The sequence below is a fragment of the Mobula birostris genome, chromosome 12, assembly GCF_030028105.1.
Source record: "Mobula birostris isolate sMobBir1 chromosome 12, sMobBir1.hap1, whole genome shotgun sequence".
Classification (NCBI taxonomy): domain Eukaryota; kingdom Metazoa; phylum Chordata; class Chondrichthyes; order Myliobatiformes; family Myliobatidae; genus Mobula; species Mobula birostris.
This window is the reverse complement of record NC_092381.1, coordinates 46,237,656-46,256,692: the sequence shown is the minus strand read 5'-3', so window position 1 is coordinate 46,256,692 and position 19,037 is coordinate 46,237,656. Positions and strand designations below refer to the sequence as shown.

Here is a 19,037-nt window from a genome sequence, read left to right as displayed (position 1 = left end):
CAAAGGGCCTTCCAAGTTACTGATACTTTTTCGAATAGCTTTACAAGGTTTATGTAAAATATTATAGTTCATTACAGCAGGGGTCCCCAACCTTTCTTGCACTGCGGACCGGTTTAATATTGACAATATTCTTGTAGACCAGCCGACCCGGGGGGGGGGGGGGGGGGTTAGGGTTGCCAACGGACAAGAGTAGCAGTCAAATACGTTGTGTTTACCCCGAGTAAGACTACAATGACCATGAAGCCTTGCGCAGGCACCAGTGCACATGCATGTACCTGCCGATTTTTCTCGACAAATCGTTTTTGCCGATTCTGTTTGGGGCGGGGGGGGGGGGTGTTAATCATGACCGGAATATAGGTGCTAAGTGGCTAATGCACTCAATTTCATTTCTAAAAGGGTTTATCTAACAAATTTAATATTAAATACACAGCGCATATTTTCCTCGCATGAATTTAGTGATAAGTCAATTATCAGGGGAGCTTGAAGTAAGTGTTGAATGAACTTCCAGTAGAAGTGGTAGAGGCAGGTTCGATATTATCATTTAAAGAAAAATTGGATAGGTATATGGACAGGAAAGGAATGGAGGGTTGTGGGCTGAGTGCAGATCGGTGGGACTAGGTGAGAGTAGCGTTTGGCACGGACTACAAAGGCAGAGATCACCTGTTTCTGTGCTGTAATTGTTATATGGTTATATAAGTCAATAGCATCATAACATTTTAAGTAATGTTTGGATATTAAACACACAGCACATATTTTCCTCATATGAACATATAAAATCATTGCAACACACCAGTATTGCTGAATCAGTGGGAGCCCTGGGCTTGTTTCCCTGCAACAAGACGGTCCTATCGAGGGGTGATGGGAGAGAGTGATACTCGAAGAGGGTTCCTTATGTCCAGTCTATTCTGCAATTTAGTTTTCGTTGCATTCATTGCAGAGATATGTTGGAAATGGAATCAACGTTTTCAGTGCTTTTGTGGCTATCTCAGGATATTTAGCCTTGACTTTGATCCAGGTAAATTACTCTTTCATTTTTATTTTGGTGTTCTAATCAGAGTGAAGTAGGTAAAACTACAGTTGTGGCTTCGAGTGTTACCATGGAATGGGGATTGATAGAGATGTAACTCTGAACCAGAGGTGACCGGTGAGGCCACTGGTACAGATGTGCAGAAAAATGGATGAAACATTGTTGAATGTCTTGCCAACATGATACAGAGAACCCAGGAATGAAAGAGGAGGGAGGTATGTCAGAAGTAATGGCATGAAGTTAGCATGGATGAAACAGGAGAATGGATTCTCACATAATTACAAATTTATTGTTACCTCCTTCGTTTTGGACAATCTTTCATGTAATGTCCAATTTTTCCACAGATACGACAACACCTGTCATTTGGTGCCAACTCCCCATCAGTTAGGATTTTTGAATCAAAAAAATAATCCTAGAAACAAATACCAGTTTCCGGTTAACGATTACTTGATATAGATATAAAATTAATTACTGGAAAATAACATTCTTCAGTGATTGGCATATATATGATTTAAAGGTTTGAACAATATGATCTAAGATTTGAAACAAAAAAAATTCAAATATCAAATTTAAACAAGCATCAAAGTCTATACATTTTGCTTCTAGTTTTCCATTATTTTTAGTTTCTAACTTCACCCCTATTTTCACTCTTGGTACTTTTTTTCATTCTAATCCTACAAAGTTTTCATCTATTTAAATTTTCCAGTTACTGAAATCACATTTTGGCATGACTTGTACTCTTTGATCACCCGTGTCTCTTTGTAGAACATCAGTCTACTTCAATACCTGTGTATCTCTTCTAATGTTCTTCCTGCATAGAATAACCTTTCTTTTCCTTTTATCCAATGTAAAAGAGTTCTATCTCCACTTCAACCCCTTTTGTTCTCTCTCCAAACAATCCAGCATGAAACCTTTCTATCCAATATTTAGTATCTATGTTGGATATGGATATTAGATGGATATTGGTTTCCAAGCTGACAGCACACTGTGAATCCCAAAAGTCCAGGTTACATGCCTGTAATTACCTTAATTAACTTCCACCTCCTACCAGTCTGTTACCACACAGACCCCAAAATCCTTGCCAAAATTGCTACCTCTGTGATAGCACGTGAGAAAAATAGACTGAATTAATATGAAAAAAGTGTAAAACTACAATACTTATGATTGTTAATTATTTATATTTATTCATGGCTTATAAGTAAGATTTTAGCATTCAAAATAGATCACAATAATTCAGCTCTCAACTGCTAAGTAAGACTTTACAAACATTCTAGACAACATATTTTGGAACATACATACCATATCCATTAATGGTATTTGATACAAATTCTGATTAATTGCTATAATATACAACATACTGTAGAAACAAATCATTGAGCCCAACTGGCACTTGTCAGTTTTTATAGTCTTACAAGTCTCTCCAAGTACCAAATTCAATCCATTTTATTCCTCCTCCCTTGTATACTTATCTTTTAAAAGGCAATAATGCTCTGCACCCCAACTACTCTATGTGGTAGCAAGTTCTACATTCTAACCACCCCCTGTGATTAATTGAAGTCTTTATTAGTTCAATTAATAACATATCTAGATTCATGGCCCCTGGTCATAATAATGGCATGATGGTAGCATTGTCAGGACAAACATGATGGAACTGGACAAATTAGGAGAATGGTTTCCCAAACAAATGCAAATTCACTGTTACCTCCTTCATTTTGGACAATCTTTCATGTGAAGTCCAATTTTCTCCACCTGGAAATATTTACTCAATTTCTATCCAATCAAGCTTTCCCACAACATTTAAAGCCCTAGATCAGATCACCTCAGCCTTCTCATAATAAAACATCTCTGAAACAATTTAGTAAACACAGTTAGAAACAGTTATACCTTAAAATTAAATTGGCACATAATAAAATGTGTTATTGTAGCAATGCAAGATGTGGCTCTTGGAAAACTATTTAGGAAATTAAAAGTGCAGCTAAAGTATCATTTTAAAGAAAAGTAAAATAATAGTAAGTATACCGTTTCCATGCCAGAACGTGGAAATACAGGAGTCCCAAACAATTTGCGTCCATTTATAAAAGCTTTCATTATAAAGTTGGTCACTGCAAGAAAAAAAAAACAATTATCTGTATTAAAGCTACATCTATACTTTTGATGCAAGTGAATATTTGTAAAAAGCTTAACTGAAAGAGGACATACTTTTCCTTGAGACTCCAGCACCAAGATTGTGATTCAAGTCAAAGGGATCTAGAAAACAAAGTCCAGCATCATTGAGTCTTGTTAGGGTTTAAAGTGTCACGACTTTCTTCATTCATTCATTCATTTTGCCGTCATAGAATTATTAGAAATAATAACAAGCTTAGATTTAATGGTGAATTTAGATTCAATTTCAAGATCTCAGAATATTCCAACAGTTTTATAACTTATTGTTTCATCTTTTCGTATTCCTTTCAGATGGTAATGAACAATGTAACACTGCCTATATAATCAGCTGCTTACAGGCAAAATACAATTTTGTTTTATCTGCGGTGAATAGATAGGAAACTAAAAACTTGTAGGAAACACCATAAATTTATTGATTACAATACAAGGCCAAAGATGGAAGATCACAGAATTTCAGGTTGCTTCGTTACAATTATGCAAAAAAAATATTATTTAAGAGGTAAAACATAGAAACAAAGAAAACCTACAGCACAATACAGACCCTTCAGCCCACAAAGTTGTGCCGAACATGTCCCTACCTTAGAAATTACTAGGCTTACCTATAGTCCTCTATTTTTCTAAGCTCCATGTACCTTAAAAGACCCTATCGTATCCGCCTCCACCACCATTGCCAGCAACCCATTCCACGCACTTATCACTCTTTGAGTACAAAACTTACCCCTGACATCTCCTCTGTACCTATCACCAGCACCTTAAACCTGTATCCTCTTGTGGCAACCATTTCAGCCCTGGGAAAAAGCCTCTGACTATCCACACGATCAATGCTTCTCATCATTTTATACACCTCTATCAGGTCACCTCTCATCCTCCATTGCTCCAAGGAGAAAAGGCCATGTTCACTCAACCTGTTCTCATAAGGCACGCTCCCCCATCCAGGCAACATCCTTGTAAATCTCCTCTGCACCCTTTTTATGGCTTCCACATCCTTCCTGTAGTGAGGCGACCAGAACTGAGCACAGTACTCCAAGTGGGGTCTGACCAGGGTCCTATATAGCTGCAACGTTACCTCTCGGCTCCTAAATTCAATTCCACGATTGATGAAGGCCAATACACCATACGTCTCTTCTTAACCACAGAGTCAACCTGCGCAGCAGCTTTGAGCGTCCTGTGGACTCGGACCCCAAGATCCCTCTGATCCTCCACACTGCCAAGAGTCTTGCCATTAATACTATATTCTGCCATCATATCTGACCTACCAAAATGAACCACTTCACACTTATCTGGGTTGAAATCCATCTGCCACTTCTCAGCCCAGTTTTGCATCCTATCAATGTCCTGCTGAACCTCTGACAGCCCTCCATACTATCCATAACACCTCCAACTTTGGTGTCATCAGCAAACTTACCAACCCATCCCTCCACTTCCTTATCCAGGTCATTTATAAAAATCATGAAGAGTAAGGGTCCCAGAACAGATCCCGAGGCACACCACTGGTCACCGACCTCCATGCAGAATATGACCCATCTACAGCCACTCTTTGCCTTCTGTGGGCAAGCCAGTTCTGGATCCATAAAGCAATGTCCCCTTGGATCCCATTCCTTCTTCCTTTCTCAATAAGCCTTGCATGGGGTACCTTATCAAATGCCTTGCTGAAATCCATATACACTACATCTACTGCTCTACCTTCATCAATGTGTTTAGTCACATCCTCAAGAAATTCAATCAGGCTCGTAAGGCACAACCTGCCCTTGACAAAGCCATGCTGACTATTCCTAATCATATTATACCTCTCCAAATGTTCATAAATCCTGCCTCTCAGGATCTTCTTCATCAACTTACCAACTAGTGAGGTAAGACCCATGGTCTATAATTTCCTGCGCTATCTCTACTCCCTTTCCTGAATAAAGGAACAACATCCGAAACACTCCAATCCTCCAGAACCTCTCCCGTCCTCATTGATGATGCAAAGATTATCGCCAGAGGCTCAGCAATCTCCTCCCTTGCCTCCCACAGTAGCCTGGAGCACACCTCATCCGGTCCCAGCAACTTACCAACTTGATGCTTTCCAAAAGCTCCAGCACATCTTCTTTCTTAATATCTACATGCTCAAGCTTTTCAATCTGCTGTAAGTCATCACTACAATCACCAAGATCCTTTTCCATAGTGAATACTGAAGTATTCATTAAGTACCTCTGCTATTTCCTCCGGTTCCATAAATACTTTCCCCCTGTCATACTTGATAGGTCCTATTCTTTCACATCTTATCCTCTTGTTCTTCACATATTTGTAGAATAGCTTGGGGTTTTCCTTAATCCTGCCTGCCTAATTTCATTCTTAAACTCCTTCCTATTAGCCTTAGTTAGAAGAGACATGATGAACTTGGGCGTTGCACCGTGTGCCTGGACCTGCCCAAGGCCTCCGCCTAAGGAAGGGCCGAGCTCGAAGAAGCGGCTGCGGCTGGAAGCTGACACGGCCTCGGGCTTGAGTTCGGTGGGGGCAGCAGCGGGCGGTGCCAAGGTGGCCAGCGAGAACAAGCTGGAGGAGAGGCTGCACTCGGTGCTGTCACAAGATTGAAGAAGATGGAGGTGCATAGCTACCAACCCCAGATTTGGGATGGCACCCACAGACTGACTGACTGATTAGCCTTATAATCTTCTAGATCTCTAACATTACCTAGCTCTCTGAACCTTTTGTAAGCTTTTCTTTTCTTCTTGACTAGATTTATTACAACCTTTGTACACCACGGTTCCTGTATCCTACCATAATTTCTGTCCCATTGGAACGTACCTATGCAGAACTCCGCACAAATATCCCCTGAACATTTGCCACATTTCTTCTGTACTTTTCCCTGAGAACATCTGTTTCCAATTTAAGCTTCCAATTTCCTACCTGATAGCCTCAAAATTCCCCTTACTCCAATTAAACGCTTTTCTAACTTGTCTGTTCCTGTCTCTCTCCAATGTTATTGTAAAGGAGATAGAATTATGATCACCATCTCCAAAATGCTCTCCCACTGAGAGATCTGACACCTGACCAGGTTCATTTCCCAATACCAAATCAAGTACAGCCTCTCCTCTTGTAGGCTTATCTACATAAATCTAAACCCCTTGCTCTAGGGAGATGCCAATCGATATTTGGGAAATTAAAATCTCCCATCACAACAATTCTGTTGTTATTGCATCTTTCCAGGATCTGTTTCCCTATCTGCTCCTTGATATCCCTGTTACTATTGGGCGGCCTATAAAAAACACCCAGTAAAGTTATTGACCCCTTCCTGTTCCTAACCTCCACCCACAGAGACTTCGTAGACAATCCCTCCATGGCGTCCATCTTTTCTGCAGCCGTGACACTATCTCTGATCAACAGTGCCACGCCCCACCTCTTTTGCCTCCCTCCCTGTCCTTTCTGAAACATCTAAAACCTAGCACATGAAGTAACCATTCCTGTCCCTGAGCCATCCAAGTCTCTGTAACGGCCACAATATCATAGCTCCAAGTACTGATCCACGCTCTAAGCTCATCGGCTTTGTTCACAACACTCCTTGTGTTAAAATAGATACATCTCAAACCTTCGGTCTGAACACGTCCTTTCTCTATCACCTGCCTATTCTCCCTCTCGCACTGTCTTCAAACTTTCTCCATTTGTGAGCCAACCTCCTCTTCCCCAGTCTCTTCAGTTCAGTTCCCACACTCCAACAATTCTGGTTTAAATTCTCCCCGGTAGCCTTAGCAAACCTCCCCGCCAGGATATTGGTCCCCCTGGGATTCAAGTGCAATCCATCCTTTTTGTTCAGGTCACACCTGCCCCAAAAGAGGTCCCAATGATCCAGAAATCTGAATCCCTGCAATTGTACATAATTGTTCTGTACATTTCCGATGTTGGTCAGACTAACTGCAAAGGCAGAAAATAGAGGCCAGGCACTCATCCACAGGGAATGGGAAAATTAAGAGACAGATTACTTCAGAGAGCTTTCGTACATCAGCTGGTTTATGTTGAGCTCAAAGACAACTTTCCCTCTTTCTGGATAGCGAATAGTTTGCAACATAGTGGTAAGAAGTCACATTGTGCCAGAAGGAAAATAAAATGTGGCAGCTTTAGCTTGGTCAAACATTCCCAGGTGCTTCAGAGGTCTATTATTAAAACAACTTGGCATCAAGTCATACATTGGAGTAAATGGCCTACAGCTTAATTGAGACATAATGTTTTATGCAGATATGCAGGGACTTGAGTAATGAATGTTAGAGTTCAAGGCCTAATCAGATGGAGGAAGAACAAATAATACCAAAACAAATAAAACCGAGAATGTAGAATTAGATGAGTACAGACGTTTTCGAGGGTTTTGGGCTACAGGAAATAGGCATGGTAAGGTCACAGGACGAAACTGAAAATAAAGTAACTAGTGCAACGTAAGTAAGAGTCAAGAGAAAGAAATAATTCAAAAAATTGTCGTAAATGAAGTATTATAGGGGAAAGGTAATGAACAGACAGCAAGCATGCCAATGTTCCAATCTGGTCTACAAAGACAGTGATAATTTGTTACTGAGATTTAAAAGGACAAAGCAAAAAAATCAGCCTGCTTATATGTTCTGTGCAAATAATAATTAAAACTGTTTTGTATTAAAGTACCATCTTTTGTCCTTATACAAAACATGAAAATCTGATGTTGTAATAGTGACATACCAACACAGGTAGATAAAGAATAGATGGATAAACGCATTAAAAATCCATACCTTCTATTGCAATGCATTTTGATGTCCATTGCTTCTCAAATGTTGTTAGAAGTTTCTTCTGTCTAATGCTAATGACATATTCCTTGAAATCAAATTCTTCAGTGTAAAACCGCAGAAGGCCTAACCAAAGTTCTCCCACTGATTCTTTGTTCTTCCCAAGTTCTGGCAGTCTTTTCTTCTATACCAAGAAAGATGAATATTTTAAAAGAAATTCAATGCTTGATTGTATAGAATATTAAGATGTGAAACAAGGCAATTCAGCAAAGATCTGGATGTTGTTGATAGAAGCTTCAAGTTTTTTTTTTAAATGCCATCAAATGCAAGACTTTTGCACATGTCCCGAATTTATACAGCTGTAGTTGTCACAACATATTTCAGTAAGTTCTAACACTGGACTCCAAGAAATCCAGTCTTTGCACTAAGGAATTCAACTGACAAATTCAGTATCAACAAAACTTGGCCAAGACTGCAACTGTATTGATTTCAGAAATTTAGTTTAGTCTTTCCAATTAAAATCATAAGACAATTTTAAAATGTCCAAGTTGTTGTAACATCCAGTTTATATTTTAATATATATATATTTTAAAATTACATTCATGATCCTTTTTAAATATCCCAAGGCATTCAGAAACATTAAAAGTTCCTGAAACTTATAAAAGTTGGCAAAGCTGTGTTTTATCAGTTGTGAAACCTGTTATAGGACTTACACTTACAGCTTAATTTATCCCTTTAATAAACTCTTTGAGGTTCTCCACCACTCAGGCCTAATCTTTGGGGTCCTAAGAGTTTGAATCTGTGAGATAGGTCTTCCTCATCTGTAATAAATAATTTCAGGTTCTGGATGACTACATTACCTGAAACTATTTTCCAGTCTGGGATCTTTCACGACTGATAATGGCCATTAGGTTTTAATTCAAAAGGAAAGGGTAGTCCTTATTCATTTCTAGGAAAAGAATTGCTAACAACTTTAGCACAGGAAGAATCAGTGATCTCAATAGTGAAAAGATCTGATCTCTGGTGAACATAGAAACAAAGAAAAACTACAGCAAAATACAGGCCTTTCAGCCCACAATGCTGTGCCAAACATGTACTTACTTTAGAAACTGCATAGGGTTACCCATAGCCTTCTATTTTTCTAAGCTACATGTACCAATCCAAGAGTCTGTTAAAAGACCCTATCGTATTCGCCTCCACCACTGTCGCTAGCATCCCATTCCATGCACTCACCACTCTCTGCGTAAAAAAACTTACCCCTGACATCTCCTTTGTACCTACTTCCAAGCACCTTAAGACTGTGCCCTCTCGTGATAGTCATTTCAGCTCTGGGAAAAAGTCTGACTATCCACATGATCAATGCCTCTCATCATCTTATACAGCTCTATCAGGTCACCTCTCATCCTCCGGTGCTCTAAGGAGAAAAGGCTGAGTTCACTCAACCTATTTTTATTTTCATAAGGCATGCTCACCAATCCAGGCAACATCCTTGTAAAGGAACACTCACAACACGCTGGAGGAACTCAGCAGGTCGGGCAGCATCCGTGGAAAAGATGGTCAACGTATCGGGCCGGAACCCTTCGTCAGGACCCGGCCCGAAACGTCGACCACCTTTTCCAAGGATGCTGCCCAACCTGCTGAGTTCCTCCAGCGTGTTGTGAGTGTTGCTTTGACCCCAGCATCTGCAGATTATTTTGTGTTAACATCCTTGTAAATCTCCTCTGCACCCTTTTTATAGTTTCCACATCCTTCCTGTAGTGAGGCGACCAAATCTAAGCACAGTACTCCAAGTGGGGTCTGACCAGGGTCCTATCCAGCTGTAAAATTACCTTTCGGCTCTTAAGCTCAATCCCACAATTGATGAAGGCCAATGCACCATATGCCTTTTTAACCACAGAGTCAACCTGCGCAGCAGCTTTGAATGTCCTATGGACTTGGACCCCTATGATCCCTCTGATCCTCCACACTGCCAAGAGTCTTACCATTAATACTATATTCTGCCATCGTATTTGACCTACCAAAATGAACCACCTCATACTTATCTGGGTTGAACTCCATCTGCCACTTCTCAGCCCAGTTTTACATCCTATCGATGTCCCACTGTAACCTCTGACAGCCCTCCACACTATCCACAACACCCCCAACCTTTGTATCATCAGCAAATTTACTAACCCATCCCTCCTCTTCCTCATTCAGGTCATTTATAAAAATCACGAAGAGAAGGGGTCCCAGAACAGATCCCTGAGGCACACCACTGGTCACCGACCTCCATGCAGAATATGACCCATCTACAATCACTCTTTGCCTCCTGTGAGCAAGCCAATTCTGGATCCACAAAGTAAGCTCCCCTCGGATCCCATGACTCCTTGAATACTGATGGAAGTCTGAGAAAATGGGACAAAAACCCAATGACAAAAGCTCAATATTTTGGATATAGGTATCTTTCCAAGGAACTGGAAGTTTTGAACCAAATTACTTCAACAGCAGAGGTAGTTATATATAAGGAACTGTATGTTGCTCCAGATTTTAGCATCTGCAGTCTTTTGTGTCCTAAAGGAATTTAGCCTCTTTCTAAAGGCCAACACTCTTATCCCAAGAATTAGTCTGGTGAATTTCCTTTGGACCACCTCCTTTTTTTAGTCAAGGGGACAGAAAGAATGTACTGCCCTCAAGGTGTGGCCTCACCAACACCTAATACAATTGTAACAAAACTTCCTAATAAATGACTCAAACCGCTTTGCCATAAGGAATTTTTTGCCTTCTTAACTACTTGATGAACTACATCCTAAACATTTGTGATTCATGCACTGGGATACGTAAATCACTCCAAATGTCATTCATTTGTAGAATGAGAAGATAGATAATAAACCACCTTTTAATTCCTCTTACCAAAGTGCATGATCTCACTGTAAACTCCACTGAAAGGGTGAGATAATACTTTTTACTTTATACACAGAAAAATGTTACAAGTACAACTAGAGTGTTGGAAGCAGAACCCAGGGAAATAAAAATGTTATGAGGAAAAGATAAAATAGATAGTTTTTCAGAAACATAACTTGGCAAATGACTATTCCCTGTACTTGTAAAAATATTATTCATCTAAAAAAAATTTCCATAATGGAGGTGCATTATCTTTAAGCTAAATTATACACAGATATTTTAAAAATAACCGATTACCAGTTCTTCAATATCGTCAAAGAAGAAGGCATTCCATCCATCTACCATTCTCTGTGGCATTTCTTTTCCATCAAAAATCTATAATATACATAAGAAATTGACTTTTATGTTCAAGTTAGAAGAAAAAAGTACAGAACAATGGTAGCCCCAGTGGATTGGATGATAAACTTGATAAAATATCTAGCATATCTCATGTATTCATTAATTTCTTCAGTAATACCCATTTGTTACAAAAATAATTACAGACATTAGTGAAACTGTCTGTTGTTTGGTTGTTCTTTTGTATTCCTGTTTGCTATCACTACATGCTAAAATATGTATTTTTCACCAACAGTAGCATGACTAGAGTGGAAGTCAAACAGATTCCAACTCTCAAGCAACTCTCACATACACATAGAACCAAACTACACACTGCTCTGGAGGAGTAGCAGAGTGAACACTTCCCCACCACCCTCAATTTTTTCCCCTTCCTCTTTCATTATCACAGCATAGATGTTTAATCAAATTAAGGTAAAAGAATAGTCTGTAACTCAATTTTATTTTCAAGAAACAAATGAGTATATATCAATGCAGGTGGAAAGCTTTCAATCAAGATAACCAAAAGATCATTAAATCTTATATTAGGAATAAAGCAGGGAAAATCCCAAATCCCAATGGAACTGTTCATCTAAAGACATTCTGCTTGGATATTTGTATCATGGCAGGGCTCTATTGTAGAACAGAAAGATCCAGGGGTACATATTTTAATCAGATTAAAGTAATAGAATTGCCTATAACTGTAAAATTTACTTTCAAGAACCAAATGGATAACTGCATAATATTTGAAATATTATGAAGAAAAGCCTGCACCTTCTCCTATTTGTTCCCGATTCAATTAACATTAAAATTGCTGAACTGAGGCTAATGCCACTAAACTAAAAGCTTTGTGCCTAAGAAGAATAACGTGGGCTGCCTTTATGACTATTGCCCGGTAGCACTCACATCGACAGTGATGAAATGCTTTGAGAGGTTGGTCATGAGTACACTGAACTCCTGCCTCAGCGAGGACCTGGACCCATTGCAATTTGCCTATTGCCACAATAGGTCAACGACAGACACAATGTCAATGGCTCTCCACATGGTTTTATACCACCTGGACAACACAAACACCTACATCAGGACGCTGTTCATCGACTATAGCTCAGCATTTAATACCATCATTCCCACAATCCTGATTGAGAAGTTGCAGAACCTGGGCATCTGTATCTCCCTCTGCAATTGGATCCTCGACTTCCTAACCGGAAGACCAAAATCTGTGTGGATTGGTGATAACATATCCTCCTCGCTGACGATCAACACTGGCGCACCTCAGGGGTGCGTGCTTAGCCCACTGCTCTACTCTCTATGTACACATGACTGTGTGGCTAGGCAGAGATTAAATACCGTCTATAAATTTGCTGACGATACAACCATTGTTGGTAGAACCTCGGGTGGTGACGAGAGGGCGTACAGGAGTGAGATATGCCAACTAGTGGAGTGGTGCTGCAGCAACAACCTGGCACTCGATGTCAGTAAGACGAAAGAGCTGATTGTGGACTTCAGGAAGGGTAAGACAAAGGAACACATACCAATCCTCATAGAAGGATCAGAAGTGGAGAGAGTGAGCAGCTTCAAGTTCCTAGGTGTCAAGATCTCTGAGGATCTAACCTGGTCCCAACATATTGATGTGGTTATAAAAGCAAGACAACGGCTATACTTTATTAGAAGATTGAAGAGATTTGGCATATCAACAAATACACTCAAAAACTTCTATACTTGTACCGTGGAGAGCATTCTGACAGGCTGCATCACTCTCTGGTATGGAGGGGCTACTACACAGGACTGAAAGAAGCTGCAGAAGGTTGTAAGTCTAGTCAGTTCCGTCTTGGGATTAGCCTAAAAAGTACCCAGGACATCTTTAGGGAGCAGTGTCTCAGAAAGGCAGCCTCCATTATTAAGGACTTCCAGCACCCAGGGCATGCCCTTTTCTCACTGTTACCATCAGGAAGGAGGTACAGAAGCCTGAAGGCACACACTCAGCGATTCAGGAACAACCTCTTCCCCCCTGCCATCTGATTCCTAAATGGACGTTGAATCTTTGGACACTACCTCACTCTTTAAAAAATATACATATACCGTAGTTGTTTTACTTATTTAGTCATTGTATTTATTTATTTATTTATTATATTTTTCTCTGCTAAATTATGTATTGTGTTGAACTGTTGCTGCTAAGTTAACAAATTTCACGTCAGACACCAATGATAACAAACCTGATTCTGATTCTGAAATGAATGCTTCCTAATTACTTTCATTTACCAGTTTAATGCATTACTAAGGGCCAGTGGAAGACATTTCTCTATAACAATCCAATTTTGTGGAGAAACCTAATGGGGTACAATTCCCCATTACAAACAGATACATTATTCTCTGCATACAATAGGAAAAAGTAAATCCCACTGGAATTTCTACTTGATCTAAAAACAAAGGCCAGCACAACAGAGTAGCAGTTAAGTGTGCTGCTTTACAGTGCCAGCTATAATCAGGTTCAATTCCACCGTTATCTATAAGGAGTTTGTACATTCTCCCCATGACCTCCAGGTGCTCCAGTTTCCTCCCACAAGTTAGGGCTAGTAAATCGTGGACATACTGCATTAGCACTGGAAGCATGGTGACACTTGTAAGCTGCCTCTAGCATATGTTGAAAATAAAGCTAGTCTGATCTTCTTTAAAAAGAATTTCACATAAAAATTCTACCTGTGTTTAACAATTCAATATTCAACTAAAATTTGTAAATGAAGTCCAAGGAGCTGAACTTGTTGTAATCATTCTGAAGTATTCCAGTAGTCCAGACAAATAGAGAATGCACCACTTGAGAACAGTTTAAAAACAAATTGCAGATAAAATGATGGCATTAAAGAAAACACAACTGATTTGATTTGATCTGGGGCAGAACAGATGTGGATAAATTCAAGTATGTAATTTTCATGAGGAAATATTAGAAAGTAAAGACAGAAATCAACATATATAATGGTTAAGACACCTGGCTGATAGTTGATCAAAAGTATTATGCGGACCATGCTGGAGGGAAGAAAACAAAAGTAGATTTAAGGTCACTTCCATTCTGTATAACTCTATAACAAGCATTAGTTGTTGTTAAGTTAAACCAGGGCTGTATTTACACAGTGAATAGTAGGGCCCTTATTGTAGAACAGAAAGATCAAGGGGTACAAATACATCATTCCCTTTTAGTAGGCAGGGTTGTGAAGGCAGCATTTGGCATGCTCACTGTCATCAGTCAGGGTTTGAGCTGGGACGTCATTTTACTGCTATACAAGACCTTGGTAAGACTACACCTGGAGCACTGTGTGCAATTTTGAAGGCCAAGTTATAGGAAGGATGTCATTTAGCTAGAGAAAGTGCAGAAAAGATTCACAACTGGAGTCTCAAGTTACAAGGAGAAACTGTATGGGATTTGACACTGATGAGCTGGACAAAGGACCTATTTCTGTTCTATATAACTCTCTGCTGAAGTGCCAATAAATGCGATGATCAGTTGTAGTCCTTACCGGATAGATATTATACAAAGTTTGTTGGACCAGATTAATAACCATAATAAGAGAGGAGAAGGAAGGAAAAGGAGAACACCCTTCAAAGTACTTTGCTTTGTTAATTGCCAAGTACTTTAACATAAAATCATATTATTAAACTGAGATCCCTAAACTACGTCTGATTATAGAAATAACATTATTGCACCAATACTTCTGATGTCCCAAGAACTTATACTTAACCCTATTTATTTCATTTCCATGACATTCTTTTGCAATATCTTCTGAAAACACAGTTCCTATGTTTATGCAAGGTAGTTCCTATTAATTCCTCACTTTCAACACATTTCACCATCCATTCTCTAGAAGTTGTTAGTCTATTGATCCAAATTTTCTTCTAATTGAATACTGGGGCTATTGGGTTACAAATAAGCTGACTTAAGAGAAATCCAATTTTATGTAATTCTCCTATGCATTTTTAAAGCATTATTCAAGTAATAATAATATATTCCATGGTGTTCCTTAATAGCCAGAAACAGTATATATTTCATTAGTTTACTTCTGGGTGGTAGTAAGGTGAATGTTGAAATGAATTAATTACAGCATGTGAATATAAAGTGATACAATATAAGCTACTATTGAAAATGGAGTATAAAGTATGTGAGAGAAGCAAAAGTTTTGTTTGGGGTTTTTACCAAAGGGGTGGTAAAGAATGTGATGGCTTCTCACCAGTGACTAAAGAATTGCACATTATGGCCATTCGTCTGGAGACCCAAACAGCTAAGTGACAAAAAAAATCAAATAATTAAAGCCACTGGAATGGAGTAGCAGAGAGTCACAATGCGCTTGTTTCCAGAATTGTTAAAACATGCATGTATTGCATATATGTAAATATAATTTCCTATAATTAATGAAGCATTCAAAAAATAATCACTGCACTTGTTTTCATACAGAACTGTACACCATAGAAAACCCTTCAGTTCAATTCATCCATGCTGATTATAATGCCTATCAATACTAGTCCCAATACTCTATGTTGACTGCATATGTCTACTCCTTCCTCATTCCTGTCCCTGTCTAAATGTCTTTTCAAAGTTGTAATTATAACTGCCTCTGGCAGCACATGAGATCATGATCTCATTTAAATTTCCTTTAAATGTCCTTTAAATTTCTCCCCTGTCAGCATATACTAATATCTTCTAGTTTCATACTCCCTACTGGAGGAAGATGACACTGATTACTGTATCTATGCTTCTCATAATTTTATAAACCACTGTAAGGTCACACATCAGTCTCCTATGTTGTAGTGTGAATAAACCCAGCCAATCTGGTATGTAAAGCTCTCCATTTCAGGCAACATCCTGGTAAATCTGTTCTGCACTCTTTCGAATGCTCCTCCATGATCTTTGTAGTGTGGATTACCATGTATATACATTCAACAGATATGTGAAACATCTGTACTGGTAGAGGTTTTCAGTGAGAGAGGCCCTCAAATATACGTACATCAGGAATATTAAAACTTACTTCTTGGAGAACAGGGATAACAGGTGGTTTTCTTTGCTGTAGAAAGTAGAGCACCATAAGGACGTAGGCGTAAGAGGACAGGCTTCCTCTAGAGGCATCACCAATATCACAACGCTATAAAAAGTGAATTATTCAGTTAGAATAAATCCTGAGAAAACTAATATCGATATCATTGACTTCACATAAGTTCAGCTTGCTATTTCTGTTACCAGTGATGGACATTCCACTGAGATGTACAGGACAGACATTCCTATTAACAAGAACATTCCCCTGCTCAGTGTGGCCTATTCTCTGACTCCCTTTACACTCACCAGGTTGCAGATACAGAATTTCCACTATAATTAGGGGCTTCATTTTAAAAACAACATAATCTCTACTTAAATTCAGTGAATTACCGAGCCTACTTTTGGTTGCTTTTACAACAACTACTTACAGAGTAACAAGTTCTGTAAGTAAACAGAACTACTGATTTCAGACGCAACAAGGAAGTGCACCACTGGTTTCCATGAGTCAAGGTATATTTATTACTGAAGTATGTATACAGAATACAGTTCTGAGATACATCCTCCCACCGGCAGCCGCAAAATAAAAAAAACATTCAAGAAAACATCAAACACCCAATGAGCAAAAAAAGAACAAATTGCATAAACATAAAGCAAGCGAACATCAAACCAGCAGTCTAGTAGTATTCAGTTCAGCACTGTGCCACTAGCCCACTGCAGGTCGCAGAGCCTTTCTTTCCTGAAGCACCCCAGTCTGCATTGATCACCCCAATCAACCCGCTGAAAAAGAGCAAAAAAAGCAACCAGAATCTAGAAACAAATGCAACATGAACCCCAAAGTCCCCCAAAATGAGTCCGCATCCTTGGCGAACAATCCTTGCACATGGATCCTAAGACTCCGGCACCTTCTTCTCACAATGGCTAGCGAGAGGGAGAGGAAGACCAGTCAAATTCAGGCTGATGGTGCCGAACACCCACCCAGCCTTGTCAACTTCAACTTTGCTTGATGCCTCAACTGGAGAGAAGCAACGGAGTTGATCATGGGCTCACGTGTCGTCTCCGGGCTTCCAGACCGTACACTCTGCTCCAAACCTCACCAAACTCCAAGGTGCCAGATTGCTCAATTGGTCCAAAAATACACTGTCAAAATGTAAATCACCTGCTCTAATTGCACGCAGCTTAGTACTAGAATCATATTTGAATGAAAATTGCCTGCAGGATGTTGTCATTGGCCGTGTTGTTCACTGGGGACATCTTGAGTGACATAACCCCCAAAACACATAGGATGCAACGGTTCCACTGCACGAAAATCGTGAAAAACAGCTTCCTTCCCCTTACCTGTACTTTTATTGAGCAATGATAATGTGAAATGTGTAAACAAACCCATATCCTAACATTATCAGTGTGTCTTGCAAATAATGTACTGAAATGATATACTCTAACACTGTTACATCAATACTGGAAGATTAATGACAATACTAGTCAGTAACTGTTATGCATTTACCCATTTTTTGTTCCATGAATAAAGCTTCTAAATAAGTTTAATGAAGAGTCTAAGTACAAAAAGAAGTGATTACCTTAGTATTCTTCTTTAAGAGAATTTCCATAGCCAAAACATTTTTATTTTCCCATTTACTAACCGAATTAAATTCAAGAGTTATGACTGTTATCAAATTGTTATAGAGACAATAAAAATATTTGTTTCTGTTGTAATCACCCATAATTTGTGTAAGGTCTCGTCTCCTCCTAAGCTAGAGCTTATTAAAATGATTAAGGGTAATTAATCTATCCAAGGTTGAAGATACTTGCTGAGTTTTATTATCAGGCAAATTGGTTATTTCTCTGATTATGAATTTGTTAAGAAGATACCAATATTTGGAAACCCATGCACCCAGTCTCCCTCACATAAGAATATAGAAATCATTTCATGATTATATATTATTTGAACTGTGCTTGTAATTTCAATTATCAGTTAATATCTTTTTTAAAATCAGTGAATAGCATGAACAGACATATAGCATTGAGAAAATTATATCTTTTACAGTAATTATAGAATTATATTAATATTCAACACAAGTTACAAATTAAATATTTTCCAAGACTACACTAAAATATTTTTCTGGTAATCACAATGATGGAAACAGTACTTTTCACTTTAATTTTTTATCCTTCATGTCATATACCTGAATGTCAAGACATGGTTCTAGATGTACAGAATTGTGTAAGAAACTAAAGAAAAGGCATATTACTGGCACAATGCACCAGACTCTTTAATACAGTGTCTCTGATTATCAGCTCTTCAACCATTTGGAAATCCCAATGGTTTGGCACCTGGCTCACCTGGTGATTTTGCAATTTCTATTCAGCTGTGCCACAGTTCTTGTGATCTTTTCCACTTACTGGGGCCCACTTCCCACACTCCCTTTCCATACCCCAGGGTCCATTTCACCTGTTCTTGTGTTCCTGTTCATTACTGAGTTCCTGGTTCCTGCACTTCCTTTCCACCCACTGGGACCTCGATTCTTGTGTTCCTGTCCACTCAATGCATCCTCTTTCTGATTCTAAAAGTCTCCGGTTTCAGTGCTGTCTGTTCGCTGTCCTGAGAACCAGTTCCTACATTTCCTTTCAATTTCTTTTGTCTGTCCTCCCTTAAAACACACTTGGTTCTAATTCTTACACTTCCATTAAAATTACTAGATTTGCTGAAATGTTACTGTATGACATCTTTCAAAGAAAGTGAACTAAAAGTACGCTGGAGTGTTAATAAAATATCACTTTTGCTCTAGAACAGGGGTTCCCGACCCAGGGTCTATGGACCTCTCAGGTAATGGTCCGGGTCCATGGCATAAAAAAGTTT

General features: G+C 39.1%; 1 protein-coding gene across 5 annotated transcripts in view; it reads right to left on the bottom strand.

The window, feature by feature from the left end:
* Positions 1 to 19,037, bottom strand: part of LOC140205890 (terminal uridylyltransferase 4-like) — a 72,071-nt gene that overhangs the window by 5,392 nt on the left and 47,642 nt on the right. For all 5 annotated transcript variants that reach the window (XM_072273734.1, XM_072273737.1, XM_072273733.1 and 2 more), the window contains 6 exons: positions 16,179 to 16,292; positions 11,092 to 11,169; positions 7,921 to 8,098; positions 3,227 to 3,274; positions 3,047 to 3,129; positions 1,324 to 1,439 (listed from right to left, as the gene is read on the bottom strand). In XM_072273734.1, coding sequence (XP_072129835.1) covers positions 1,324 to 1,439; positions 3,047 to 3,129; positions 3,227 to 3,274; positions 7,921 to 8,098; positions 11,092 to 11,169; positions 16,179 to 16,292 — 617 coding nt within the window. The remainder of the gene's footprint in view (positions 1 to 1,323; positions 1,440 to 3,046; positions 3,130 to 3,226; positions 3,275 to 7,920; positions 8,099 to 11,091; positions 11,170 to 16,178; positions 16,293 to 19,037) is intronic.